Source organism: Passer montanus, unplaced genomic scaffold (genome assembly GCF_014805655.1).
Source record: "Passer montanus isolate IOZ18808 unplaced genomic scaffold, ASM1480565v1 scaffold22, whole genome shotgun sequence".
NCBI lineage: Eukaryota > Metazoa > Chordata > Aves > Passeriformes > Passeridae > Passer > Passer montanus.
The window spans coordinates 3,803,825-3,818,280 of record NW_024366815.1 but is presented as its reverse complement, the minus strand read 5'-3'; the positions used below and the strand labels follow the sequence as shown (position 1 = coordinate 3,818,280).

Below are 14,456 nucleotides of genomic sequence, written 5' to 3'. Positions count from 1 at the left end.
TTTCTCTTACGAGAATAAATACATTAAGACACTGATGTAGAAGATAGCTGATTGATGCAGAATCCCTTCATCTTGGTAGGATGTACACCTGTCCACTAGTAACAGTTTTATTCACTTCGCACGTCTGCTGCAGACAGGGGAAACTGCCCATACAAATGTAATTCATCTAAAAGTTTTGGAAAAACACATAACATTATCATAGACTTTGATACAAAATGCAGTCATTGAGAACTGTTGAGCAGGAAAAAGAGGGAAGATTATATACTGCTGTAGATTGTTTTTCTAAAGATTTTTTAGGCACTTCTGAATTCTAAGGTGCAGTCCATTGAATGGAATTAAAGTGAATCCATAAGACTAGTCTTTAGAAACGTTTAGCCATACTAGAACAGTAGAAGTATCAATCCAAGTGGTTATTCAGAAGCTATGCTTATCATGTTTCTTGTTTTTTTTCAGTCCAGGGCTGTTTTCTGTAGTAAATCTTTGTCTTCCCCTTTCCCTCTTCCTCTTTTGTTTAGTGTACTGCTCACCTCTATGCTGTGCATATATATATTTGTTAATTAGAGTAAATGCTTAAGATCATCACATTTGAATCTTCCTTTAACTCCACACTCATGCTTATCTACTTAATATATCATAGAACAGTAAGGTTAAATAAATCTGTTTTAAACTTCAGCAATAGCCCTAGCATGTTTTAATATTATTCATCATAGTTGTGGTCAGCTGGGATGAAAGTGGCTGCCCACACATGAGTGTAACCCTTGTGGTTGACATCCTCATCATACTGCAGGAATGCAGTTGTCATTTGTTTCTTACACCAGTATCTATCACCATAGCATGTGGGTGTCTGAAATAATGATCTCAGAGTGATGCAGGTCTTCAGGTGATGTGCCAATCTCATGGTGGTATTGGAAACATAAGGCAAGCTTTGAGCCACATTGTGTATTGCTAACTGTGATTTATTGCCTTAGTTATGGAGATTCAATGCAAGGAGAATAATCCTGTGGTAACTGCTGAGTAACAGAGATTTTCACATTCAGAAACCACTTTTCTCCTTACTTAATGTAGGTGACTTCATGTCTAAGTTAGGCTCTGCAGAATGCTTGTTCTCTAAATACAACAGTCATTGTTAAGGTCTGTTTCCATGCTGAGTTACAGGGTTTGTTTCTATAATTATGTCATGTGCACTGCACTGTTTCTGGTGGATTACAGCTCTCTATTAAAAAAATAAATACAGTCCAGGAGTTTTTCAACAGTACTTGCACATTTATTATGTTTAACTCTCCATGTGTTTGTCCTTCTGACTATTCTGTTGTTGTTCTATAAGTTGTAGGGTTTGTTGACAAGGAAAGACACCTTCAGAAGCAGTTAATATACTTGTAATAGCATTGCTTAAATAGTTTGGGTGAATTGTCCTCTAGCATGCCTGTTTCTCTCTGTGGGGATTGAAATGAGTCTGGGTGACAATCTGAGGTCAGACAAGTAACTTTTAACTAAAAAAAGCTAGGTAAGATGAATCTTAGTTATTGAAACAGTGGTTGTTGCCTGGGTAATCCCAGAAAACTTAAATTTATTTTCAGTTTTGCTTATTTTTCTTCTTTTTCTATTTCTGATACAGGTCCTGATGTCTTTACATGAAATGTTCCCAGCAGTACATGCAGCAGAAATGGCTGTCCAGAGAAACCCACGTTCCTGGGATGCCTGGCAGACTTTGGGACGTGCCCAGCTTGGATTAGGAGAAATAGCGCTGGTAGGATAACAGAATTAATTGTGTGTGAGAAGGAAAGTACAGAAATACCAAGGTTGCTTTATATCCTTATGGCAACTTGAACATAGACAAGGAAAATGATCGTTATTTTTTATCTCCAGTGTTCCTTCTGCTTTATTGTGTTTCACAAATGCTTCCTGTGTGGTTTTGTTGCTGGACTTGTGGAAGACCAGTCTAGCTCGAAGAGTTTTGTGTCATATACTATATTTATGTGGTGGCTTTATGCAATAGAACAATTATGCTGACATAACTGCACATATTACATTCTGTGTATTGTACTGCTACAGTTCAGCTCACCATAGTTTAAAGAGGAAGGTAATGTGAATTCCAAGGATCAGCTGATTATTCGGGCTCAGTTTTTACACATGCCTGCTGATAAAATTCTAGTGTCTTGTTTTCCTTGTGTCATGCTTATGCAGCAAATAACATGTGCACATTCTTGCTTTCCTCTGACTCCCTGACCTGAAATGGTTGTTGAGGTTGCTTCTTCCTTTAATAAGAGAGCAAAAAGCCAGGGTTGCTCTGCAGTAACTGAAGTGCATCTTTTTTTTTCTGAAGTATAACAGCGTTTTGCTAGTTTCTGTGAAAACAGAGCAGGAGAACTTGCAAATTCAGACACATTCCCAGAGGTCCATTAGAAAAACAGTGCATCATGAGCTCTTAGATGAAAAAAGATACTGGTTGTATTTTGAATAAAAGTAGCTGTATGCTGTGTTGATACAAATAATTTTGTTAGTAATTTAGAGTTGTTTTGCAAAGTTACAATGTTTAGTCTGAAAATTTTCAAGAATTGAAAAAATGATAGGATTTTTTTGATGGAAGTAAACAATTCATACAAAACAGATTTTTAAAGTGTAGTAAGAAGCAGTGTTAAAAACCCCAAACCAACCAAAACAAATGCAAGCTATGTGAATCACCTAGAATCACAGAATGGTTTGGCTTGGAGGGAACCTTAAACGTCATCTAATTCCAACCCCATCCAGCCTGGCCTTAAACATTCCCAGAGATGGGGCATCCACAGCTTATCTGAGCAACCCGTTCCAGATTCTCAGCACTTTCACAGTAAAGAATATCTTCCTAACACCTAAATTTCCCCCATTTCAGTTGGTTATTATAACTCCCTGTCACTACCATGCCTGATGAAGAGACCCTCTCCAGCTTCCCTGTATTCCCCTTTCAGATACGGGCAGGTTGCCATGAGGTCTCCACACAACCTTCTCTTCTCCAGGCTGAACAGCTCCAACTTTCTCAGCCCATCCTCCCTGGGAAGCTGCTCCAGTTCTGTTAGACAAAACCTAAGACAAAACCTGTGTGTTACAGATGTGCAGTGTGCACCCTTTGTTGGTGCAGTACCATAATATGAAACATCTCATATAAATCCATGCATATCTGCCTTTCAGCAGTGGTGACATTCCATGGTTTTTGTGGTATAGAAGGCTAGGGTTGATGGTCTGGTCTGTCTGGATCTTTTCTTTTTATGTGTATGACACTGTCACTGTAAATTGTACCTGAGAATTTTAAATGCACTAGTCTCAGGAAAATTAGAGTTTTATTTCCTTCAAGGATCCTAAGTAACTAATGCTGTTTATTCTGTAAAAAAATAGTACAGTTCCTTTAATATCGGTTATAAATATACCTGTACTAATTATATCCAGCAGGTTGATTAATCAGATCCTGTAAGATTTTTCTACATAGACAAGTTGTGAAGCATCAGTGGGACTGGATATCTTGAGTGCTGGGGACCTAGTGTTCATGTTATATTAATTTTGTCTTTAGGGTAGCACTTCAGGTGCTCTCTTAGAGTGCATTGTTGAGCTTAATCAGAAAGGAATCTAATTTATGTATCCGAGACTATTCAGTGATGCAAAGCAAAGCATGTTAAGTGGGAACAATCAGAGATTTGCATCAAGGCACTTCATTCATCTGAAACACTGCTCTAGGTGCTCTTGTAATTGTTAAATTTACCTTACTGTGATGAAGAGGGAAGGAGGGAGGGGAGGTTATCACAGGTAGTTTGCCCTCTTAGTTTTTGATTGTCCCTGAGCAGAGACCCTGAGGTGTGGAAGCTCCTGTTGGTGTCCCCAGTGCTGTGGTACTGCGTGTTCATACTTCGTTGCCTTTCTGTCTGTAGGTTGAATTGCCTTCTGATAAATTTGTTTTCACATACAGAGAAGTTGGGGTGTTCTTCTAAAATGTAAATTATGCTCACTGTTTATTTTTGAACTATGCAATTTTTAAGGAGTCTTAAGAGGCTAAGACTGAAGGAGTTTCAAAGTAAAAAATGAGTTCATAGTTACTGAACTTCTGGAGTCTTCTAGACCAAGTGGCTTAAGTCATAATTATCCTTTTCCCATTAGTTTTTAATTGTCATGATTTTCTAATCTTTCCCTGTATCATATTTTTTACAAAGAAAAGTTAATAAAGCATAAATATCATGGCTTTTTTAGTAAATTATTTTTGAGATTTGGGAATTACTATCCTTCTCAAGAATTGCTTCTTCTGCTTCTTTGTTTCATTTCTCCCCCATCAACATCTGTCTTCATTACCCACATCCTGCCAAATGGTCTGTTGTGAATACTTTTATTACTTCACAATGAATGATGCATTTTTTTCTTAGGGAAAAAACCAATTTACTGTATTTTAATTTGAAGCTTCCCAGGACTAAAATGCTGCTTCCAAACAAATCTATGTATATTATGAGCTGTGTAATAATAAAAAAAAAAATAAACATTTGCTTGGATTTAGTTTTTGTCAAACTTGTGACAAAAAGAATGAGCTAAATTAGTCCTTTTTATTTAGCTTTTATGAAAGTTGTTTGCTCTTTTTTCCCCTGAATTTACTAAATAGGGTAATTAAACAGTAATACTTAAATGTGAGCAAGGAAAACTTTATTTCTGTAAAGGCAGAAATTCCGTAAATTCTATAAATCAATGTGCAGAGCACACCTGAGTAAACTTGCAATGTGAATGTAGTAACTGTAGAAATATAGCCAGGCTTGCAATATTTCTCTCATTTCATTGCAGATACTTGGTTTTACAAATTAAATTTCCTGTACTGCTGATAACATCTTAACTAGTTAACAATTTTGCACTAATAGCTTCATTACAACAGTTCCTCCTGTGAGACAGGGTGAGCCCCATGCTTTGATTAATCAAGGGGGAAAAAAAAGAAAACCAAACAAAAGCAATATTAAAAAGAAAAACTCTAATCACAATTGATTAATCAAGGGCAAAAAAAAAAAACCAAAAAACCGAACAAAAGCAATATGAAAAACCAAAACTAATCACAGGAAAATCAAGGACTTAGTGAAAGAACTGAGTCTCCCACCATGGAGAAATTCATCAGTCCTGTGACATGGTCATGGGCAGCCAGCTCAGGTGGCCCGGCTTGAGAAGGAGCTTGGCCCAGGTGATCTCAGAAGCTCCTGGCCACCCTCATCCATCCTGTGTTCTGTGACTTCAGCTTTATGCCATTCTGGGTCGCTGGCAAACCTGAAGTACTGAGGATCACAGAGTAGAGAGGGTAGATCTGTAAATATGCACCAGTTGTGCATGGGTTTTGTTTGATTTTTGAAGGATGTGGTTTCCTGTATTCCTCCCCAGTAGTTAATGCTTTAGCAGTCTTTAAGTGTGACACAACATTTTGTCAAAGGGTCATGCCTTGACAATATGACAATATGAATTCTCAGATCAGCCCTTTCCTTTCATCTCTCTTGTTTTGACCGAAATAGTTTTCGGTCTTTTAGACAACGATGGGAGTTTTATACTCCCAAAGAGAGAAATGTCTGTGTTTTATTGGAATGCAGCTAATTAACATAACTAATCTGAATTTGAGATAATTTTTCAACATGTTACAAATGTTAGCATTTAGAAACATAGAGTATTTTGGTAATAAAAAGAAAATCGGTGGTTGGCCTTCCACTGAAAAGTCAAAAGTATTCAGGAAGTTAGTAAGAGAGAAAGTACCATGCTTTTTCATTTAAATTCTGTTAAATTCTTTTCAACAGCTTTAAACAGTCCTACTGAGTTATTGAGGTAATAATCAGTAATATAAGCTTCCCCAGGAAGATCTTGTATTAATCCTGCCTTTTCCATCTACTATAGACTATCCCTTTTTTCTTTTTTAACCACTGTTGGAAGTTGTAAATATATTTTGTGATAGTGATTGTTAATGCACAAAAATATCTTCTATTCAAAGGCAATTTTTATTTTCTGTCAAGAAAGCTGAAGGGCAGACAAGTCTCCAAAAGTTTAAATGCCCTTTTCAACTACATTTCTGCCAGGTATACTCAGTTTTTGTGATTGTGGTTGATTTAGCTGGTGCCTACCTTTGTCAGATCCTCAGGACTTTTGAGGAGAGCATTTCTCAACATTGAGACCTTGTAATTAAAAGCTTTAGTTAAATCAAATGCACAGAATAAGGCAAACAGGGATGTTGAACAAAGTTTATTTGACCATTGCTTTAAAATTCCTGTAATAAATTTGTCAGTATAATTTGGTAATAAAGAAGTAAACGTGTTCTTGGATTTTCCTGATTTGCAAGATGGAAGTACTGGTAACACTTAAGCTTTATTTTCTTAGACTATGTCAGTTTCTAGGATAGGATTGATTTTTGTGGCTGTTGTTTCCTTGGTCCTTCTGGATCATATCCTTGTGTCTGGTGGAGCACAGTGTAAGAGTCTGTGTGGTGGAGGCAGCCTGAAGCAGTGACTTCAGCAGAGCATGCAGCAGCCTTGCAGGGGTGTGCACCGAGGTGTAAGGGCAGAAGGGTGGTAAATATGAGGAAAGAGGGCTGCGAGGAAATTACTTGGTGCAAAATGACATCTGTGAAATCTGTCACCAGAGCAAAAGAAAGTACAGGAGTGGTATAAGAAGGATGCAAACTTCTTCAAAAACAGAAGAAGGAAGATGTGAAAATGAAGATATCTCATATACATCTACCAGATGGAAACAAAGACTCTTATGCATTTGGAATTTAACTGAATCCCAATAAGCATAAGGCAAAAATAGTCTTTCACATCTGGAAAATTACTCTATTTCAAGTACTTTGTCCTGAACATGAGACTTCCAGAACCTTTGAGTAAAATGGTTTTGGAAGTGTAAGAAGTGCAAATATTGTGCTCATCTCATTTTGTAAGACACCAGAGTTACTTTTGATGAAATTTTCAGAGAGAAGTTTTTTTACTGAAAAGCAGAAATAATCTGAACAGAAAATTACACAGAAAAGTTCAAGATAACAGTTTAAAGTAAAAAAAAATATAAAAATAAATCTGCATTCAGATCATACCATAGAAACAATTAAACTAGAATGAAAATACCTGAAAGGATGGGACTTCTTTCCTTGTTTGAAGGAGAGAAATATCATGAGGAGTCTTTAAATATACTAAAATGTCTTATTCCCCTATTTTCTACATTACTGTGATAAATGCTTCTGTAAAAATTAGTTATTTATGTCCATAGTGAGTAGTACAAAAATAAGACTCAAATTCCAGTAATATATTATCATGGAAAGCTTTGGTTTGGAAGAGACCTGTAGAAGTCCTCTAGTCCAGCCTCCTGCAGTCAGGCAAGACATCTTCAGCTAGACCAGGTTGCTCAGAGCCCTGTTCAGCCTGGCCTTAAATGTTTCCAGGGATGGGGCAGTAGCCATCTCTTTGGGCAACCTGTTGCAGCATCTCAGTAAATCACTGTAAACAGTGTCTTCCTTACATTGAGCCTGAATCTTTCCTTTTTCAGTTTAAAGTCATTATCTCCTATTCTATCACTGCATGTCTTTCTCCAGGTCTTTTGTGGGTCCTTACAGGTACAGGGAGCTGCTGTAAAGTGTCACTGAACCCTTCTCTCCCGAGGCTCAACAGCCCAAATGTTCCCAAAGTGTCCTCATAGGAGTCGTGCTCCAGCCCCTTGATCCTCTTTGTTCCCTTCTCTGGCCTCAGTCCAGCAGGTCCCTGTCCCTCCTGTGCTGGAGCCCAGCTCTGGATGCAGTGCTCCAGGTGGGTCTCAGCAGAGCAGAGCAGAGCAGAGGGGCAGAATCCCCTCCCTGCCCTGCTGCCCACGGGGCTCTGGATGCAGCCCAGGACACGTTTGGCTCTCTGGGCTGGCAGTGCCATGGCTGGGGCATGTCCAGCTTTTCATTTATCATCAGCACCCTCAAGGACTATGCTGAGTGCTGTAAAAACACACAAAAAAAATTTCCATATTAAAGATCATCTAGCACAGAAAAAGATTGCTTAGTTCACCGATAGATGTCCTTTGGAACAGGTCAGAAAGTGTCTGCCTAGTGTAACATAAAGATCTACCACGTACTTTAGTAGCAGGCACAACCTCTTAAAATTCTGGCTTTTTGGAGGCTTTATATATAGTACAGTTATACTAAGTCCATGTGTTTAAAAAAATGCAGTCTGATCAAAATTGCCATTTACACTTAAAGACTGTGCAAACCAGCAGAGCAGACTGTACCCATGGGACTATGGAAGATTGTTTGCTACAGAATACTATTTAGTGAGACAAAATGTAAGATACTTCAAAAGTACAGATTTTTCAAATACCATAATTCCACAAGGAAGAATGACTTGCAGATGGTTTTACATTGCTTGCATTGTATCTGCTTTTGCCTCCTTACAGAAGCAAAAGCAGATACATGACTGGACGGATAAAAAGTCCTGTAGTCCTTAAATGAAGGATCTCTAAAATCACAGCCCCTCTTTAAAATGAAGCTAGAAATATTGATATTATATAGTGTCACTGAGTTTTTCTACAATGCGACAGGAAATTGGAGAAGGAGATTTACATCTCCATTAGGGGAAGAATTAAAAGTACCACTCTTCTTTTGTCATAATAGAAATTAGTGGCTTTGGGCACTATTCCAGTGGCAACATAAAATTTCAAATGGATGACAAGTGTGTATTTTTCAGTTTTACATCACTGCTTTAAAATTAATCCCTCTGATCTTTTGCAGCACTTAAAATTTACTTAATATTTTGTTATTTCTATATAAAAATGTCAAGCACAAAAACTATTTTCTAATAGATTCACTAAGATGATCTTTTTATGCTGTATTGTATGAATCATCAAAGCAGCTTTGATGCTTACCAAATGTTATTTATTGTGCATGAACATAACTATATAGACAGGTTTTAATTAGGGGACCTCTAAAAAGCAGATGGTGTTTGTTTATATTTTGTTTTCAACAGAAATACAAAAATGAGCATTTAGTGTTTACTTGTTGTTCATGTATCCCTCAAAATGAAAAGCTAGCAAAGTTGAATAGAGTGACAATTTTACAAGAACTAAACTTCAGTTCTTCTTCTGTTTAAAGTTCAGCATGCTCCTGCACTTCAGAGCTGGCTGTGGACCAATAACCAAGCTTTTTTTTTTTCTTTCTGAAATTGAAAGGCTGCCTCTTAAAACAGCAGTAATATTGATAGTATGGGCAGCATTTCTTAAATCTGATTTTGTATTTCTTTCGTCTGAGTTCCTGTCATGGAGTCCATATATTCATCTGTGCCATCAGAAGGATGAGCTATCAGTTTCTGTCAGTGCAGAAGAAAAGCTGTGATTTTCCAAATTATTGGCATGCTTTAAGTATTTATAAACTACAACAGAGTAAGTAAACTGTGGTTTACCATATATGTTCAAAGTTTTAATATTCAAGTTGCCAGAACTCTTCCCAAATATCATCTGAATGCATATCATCACAGTTTTCCCATCTTACATGAAGGCTTCTGTACATGTCATAAAAGAGTTTGGTCACTAAGGTGACCCATTTTCATAACTGACTTCACAGTCATAAATGTGAAATACACTCCTGCTTTTGCGTACATGTACCTAAGTTTGAGGAGGTGGGTTCAGCCTTGACCACTGTTAAGATAACCAAAAGACAGTACAGTTGTAATTCTTGGCGTAGCTTTTTTCTAGTATTGTAGCAACCTCTTATTTTAGATAGTCATATTTCTTTTTTTTTAATTTCACAGCTTCTCTGTTGAGGATTTGTATTTGTGAGTATTTTCCCTATTGAACAGAAAGAAAGGAGAGGCATCACTAACTACACTTACTTCTACTGGTATTATGTTATTTATAAGATTATAGAAGTTCTCTCTTGGAGCAGCTCTAAGTTTGTAATTCATTTGACTCCTTCTATTCATTTATTTAGGTGTTTTTATAACCACATACCTATTGCAGAAACTCTTTACCATGTGGCTGGTTTTAGTGTAGTGTGATGTCTGTATGTGAAACGATGCGTTCGAATTTAAAGGCAGCAATACCAGTGGTACTCCAAATTCCAGTCATCCCTTTTCTGTATTTCTTTAAATCATATCTGTCTGCTTTTGCCTTTATGTACCTCTGATAACGAGAGAAAAGTGGAATAGGAAACCATCAAAAAATTATTTTTCCTTTTACTTTTTTAATAACAACATTGTTTTTAATACATGAACTCTCTGTTTGTGCCCTTGTTGCCAGGTACTAGTTTATTCATGCATTTTTGTCCTTTCAGACACAGTTGTTTGGGGGTCAGGCTGCTATTGAACCAAGATGAGGGAGGATTCCTCCAATAAAGACGGGAGTAAAATGGCTTTTGGCTTTGCTCAAATGATATATGTAATTTTGTTGTTGTTGTCAATTTTTATGAAAAAGGTAGGCTTTAAAATGTCCCATCTTTGTTTCTTCCTTGTTCTATTATAGGCAATCCGAAGCTTCCAGGTATCCTTACACATCTTTCCAATGAACCCTGAAGTATGGAAAGAAGACCTTTCCTGGGCAAGAAAACTACAGGAACAGCAGAAGGCCACAAAGACTGACTCAGTGCAAGCACTGGGAAAAGAGCTCGAGCAAGAGTCAATCCCAGACTATGACTTTGAAAGTGACGAAATTGTGGCAGTCTGTGCTGCCATTGCAGAGAAGGAGAAGGCTCTTTCAGCAGCTAAAACGATGGTGATTGTGTCTGCTTCAGGCACAGTAGAGACTGTTACTGAGCAGGACAATTGTCCTGCAACTCCTGATGAAACCCTTTTCATCAGGGCCCGGTAGGGCAGCCTCATGAGTTGTCATACTCATAGTTTTAAGAACTGCTGTTATTTATTGTATTTTGCTTGCTTTGTGTTTGTTCTTTTTCTATTAAATGGTAGGATAGCCTACAAAAGTTAAAGAATTGAAGTTATTTTTCTTTCCTTAATTAAAAAAGCAATGACCTGAGTTGTTTTTCCATCCATATTTGTCAAAAAGAAAGCCAAGTTTTGATTCTAAAAATTCTAATTTCTTATGAACAAATGTAATGTTGAAATGCTTAACTGCATTCTAACAGCTGCTTCATCTTTGTGTATTTCATAATTTTACAAGTTAATGTGTACATTTTCCCAGTAATTAGGAAAGTTTTATTGAAACTGTAAAAGTGCTGTGGTTTATCCCCAGCTGGCAACTCAGCTCCACACAGCTGAATGCTTCCTGGTGGAATGTTGGGGAGAATTGGAAGAGTAAAAGTGAAAGAACTTGTGGGCTGAGATGGAGACAGCCTAATAGGGAAAGCAGAAGCTGCACATGCAAGCAAAAGCAAAACAAGGGATTCACCCACCAGTTCCCATGGGCAGGCAGGCATTCAGGAAAGCAAGGCTACATCACGTGTGACTTGGGAAGACACTCGGAATGTCCTCCCTTCCCCTACCTCCCTCTTTCCCCAGTTCTGTGTGTTGTGCTGTGAGATTGAATATCCCTGTTGTCAGTTGGGGTCACCTGTTCTGGCTTGTCTTCTCCCGGCTTCTTGTGCACCCCCAGTCTTCTCACTGGTGGGGTGGGATGAAGAGCAGAAAAAGGTCTTGACCCTATGCAAGCATTGCTCAGCAGTAATAAAAATAACTGTGTGTTACCAATATTTGCCAGCACAAAATCAAAAGCTAGCCCCCTACTTGCAACTCTGAAGAAAGGTAACTCTATACCAGCTAAAACCAGCACAAAAAGAAAAAGGGACATTTAAAAATTATTTCAGTCACTATTAATTAACATTATTTTTCTTCCAGTAAAAGTGTGAACTGTTTTCTGTTGTTGGCAGTCTTTGTTTTCATTAAGGTTACTTGTTCTATGAGTAAGTTTCCTATGAAGCAGAGGTGGATAATTATTTTGTATGTCTGTGTGTGACAGATCTGATTTGTAGACAAATGAAGTAGAAACCTTTATGTTGTTTTCCTCAGTGAGTGGGTTAAACACTTCTGATTAGATAAAAGGAAATGCTTTACCTACCAAAGCCCTAAATGCTTAGTTACAGCTAAATGTTTCACCAGAAGAAAGAACACTGTGACTGCAACTGGTCTTTCCTTATCTTGTGTGCTGTGCTACAGACATCACCAAAAGTAGAATGGTGGGAGTAGGAAATATGGCTGAATTGTATTGTATTTGGGGCTTTTCTTTCCTAGTGAGGCTAATCTGATAAAGGGAATCAGTTTTCTTTTCCCAATTCTTACGACCTGCCATTAAAAGTATTCTTAGGAAAAAAAAACAGTTTTCCAGGACAGCGCTGCTGGAGTCTTCCTTTTTATTCTTTTTGAATTTTGGATGCAGGCATACTCTAGGAAATTTTTTTTAATGTTGATTTTTTTTTCTGGGGAATGTGGCATTGGTTCCTCACACAGACAGTTAATAGAAATTAAATCAGGCTGTTTCTTTGATGTGCTCTGTGCTGAAACTGTTCTCATTTAAATGTCTTGGAGACATGGTAGTGATGATCATATCCTAACAGTACTGGAAAAAATGGTCAGCTGAGGAATTCCTGAACAATTCAGTTTGGGAATATGTAATTTTTACTTGATTTTGATAAAATTTTGTATGATAATAGATAGTTTTGTAGACAACTGAAACTTCTGACATCAGTCATCTTTGCACTTTTCAAGTTTGATTTCTAATTTCAAAATAACGCATTTTAAAATAATGTTGCTTAAGAAGTATAGTGGCTTGGCAGTGGAAAATGCATTGCAGAAAAACTATCTCAAATCATACTTTCTGTTTATGTGATATCAGAGTATCTTTATTTAAGAGGATACGTACAGTTTTTAAAAAATATTTAATTGCCCTGTTGTACTCAAGTTTTCATTAATTTTTGCAAGATTCTCCCTAAATGTTTTTTGTATTTGTGAATTTTTAGATCTGTGTTTGCATGAGCACACATTCAGACAAAATCACACATTTTACTATCTTCTGAGTATTCAAAATAATTAGAATTAGAGTGGCCTAAATATATTAAGAAATGTAAAACATCACCATGCTACCTTTTTATTTCTTCATTAAGTTCAGAATGATTTTAAATGCTTACTGGATAGGCACTTGATTAAGATATGATTTGATAGTTTAAATTATTAGAGTTGAAGGATTTCTTAATCTTTCTCCTATCAACTTAATACAATCTAGTCAGCCGTAGGAAAAGTTAGCATGAGAGGGATTTGGACAGATTTCTTCAAAGAAAACATCTTCTCTGGCTAGAAAAGGAGATGTGTGAGATGCTCTAGGGTGCGTTTTCATCTTGAAGGAGCTTGGCTGTATCCACTTCATCTTTCTTTGCACTTTGTACTTGCGTCAGTGTTCTGTCTTTACTCATACAGAAAGGACTGCTGCTCTTCTCTCAGAGGCCTGGGTTATCACAGAATCTGTTTCCACTGAAATGATTCACAAAGTTCCTATTGACTTCAGCACTGCAGGGCCAGACTGCTGGAGGGGTGTGCATCTGCACCATCAGGCTGCGCCAGGCTCGAGGGGTGGTTTCCATCTCATATACTGTGTTTTCCTTCTGATTAGATTAGGTTATGAATTCTGTGTATTGTCAGAACTGTAGTGTTTTGTAGAGCAGTTAAGTTCCTGGGACACTCTTTTCAAACTGGAGAGGAGTTCAAATATTGATGATTTCAACATTGTTTTTGTACGGAATACCATGTTTTGCATGTGTGTAATTTCCTGGATCGGTCTGCAGTTTGAATAAAATACTGACTTTGCTGCTTAGTGATGCCTGTTTATTCTTTGGATTATAACAAAAAGAAGTATTATTTCCCATTCTGGAATGTTCCTCATTTAATAATTGGCTTTTGTTTCTGGTGAACATGTTAATTTGTTTTAGTAAAAAAGAAAAGAAGAAATCTCAGGGAAAAATATTTAACAAAAGGTGATGCTCAGAGCTTTTAAATCTTTCAGGGATATCCACATGAGATGGAGCAAAAGGAGATGTTACCCAAACCAGGATATTGTACAGGAAATACACTTCCTCTTTGACATTAGAAAATTATTTTTATTGTCATCATTAGTGGCTGTAACTGCAGCAGCTTTCATGTGTTTGCCTTCCATATGAATCACATACTAAAATGCTCAACTCTTGCTTTCAAGAGGAAAGCTCAAGAGCAACACTGGGTTAGATGGATTCATTTTGCTTTATTTAAAAAACTACAGTTAAACATTCAGATATATTTTTCCCTTTGAGTCCCTTTGTATCCAGTGGAAAGAAATAACAGCCTCGCAGGGCCACTCATATGCCTTGTGTAGATAAGTATCAGAATGAGTTGAATCAGCCTCCTGAGGTGCCTAATTATTTCCTGTGGCTACAAAGGAAGCTCAAGGTGACTGACTGGCAGTTAAGCTACAATGCTGAAACCAGGCATGTGACTTCCACTGTCATAGATGGAGATAAATATCTTTAAAATCCTTAAATGTACTGAGAAAGAAAG

The 14,456-nt window shown here is 37.3% G+C and overlaps 1 protein-coding gene across 3 annotated transcripts in view; it reads left to right on the top strand.

Annotated features, from left to right (window-relative positions):
- TTC33 (tetratricopeptide repeat domain 33) overlaps nt 1-13,740 on the top strand; it is a 44,542-nt gene extending 30,802 nt beyond the window's left edge. For all 3 annotated transcript variants that reach the window (XM_039709781.1, XM_039709779.1, XM_039709780.1), the window contains exons 4-5: nt 1,616-1,747; nt 10,447-13,740. In XM_039709781.1, coding sequence (XP_039565715.1) covers nt 1,616-1,747; nt 10,447-10,791 — 477 coding nt within the window. In that variant the 3' untranslated portion in view covers nt 10,792-13,740. The remainder of the gene's footprint in view (nt 1-1,615; nt 1,748-10,446) is intronic.
- Nucleotides 13,741-14,456: the final 716 nt, after the last annotated feature.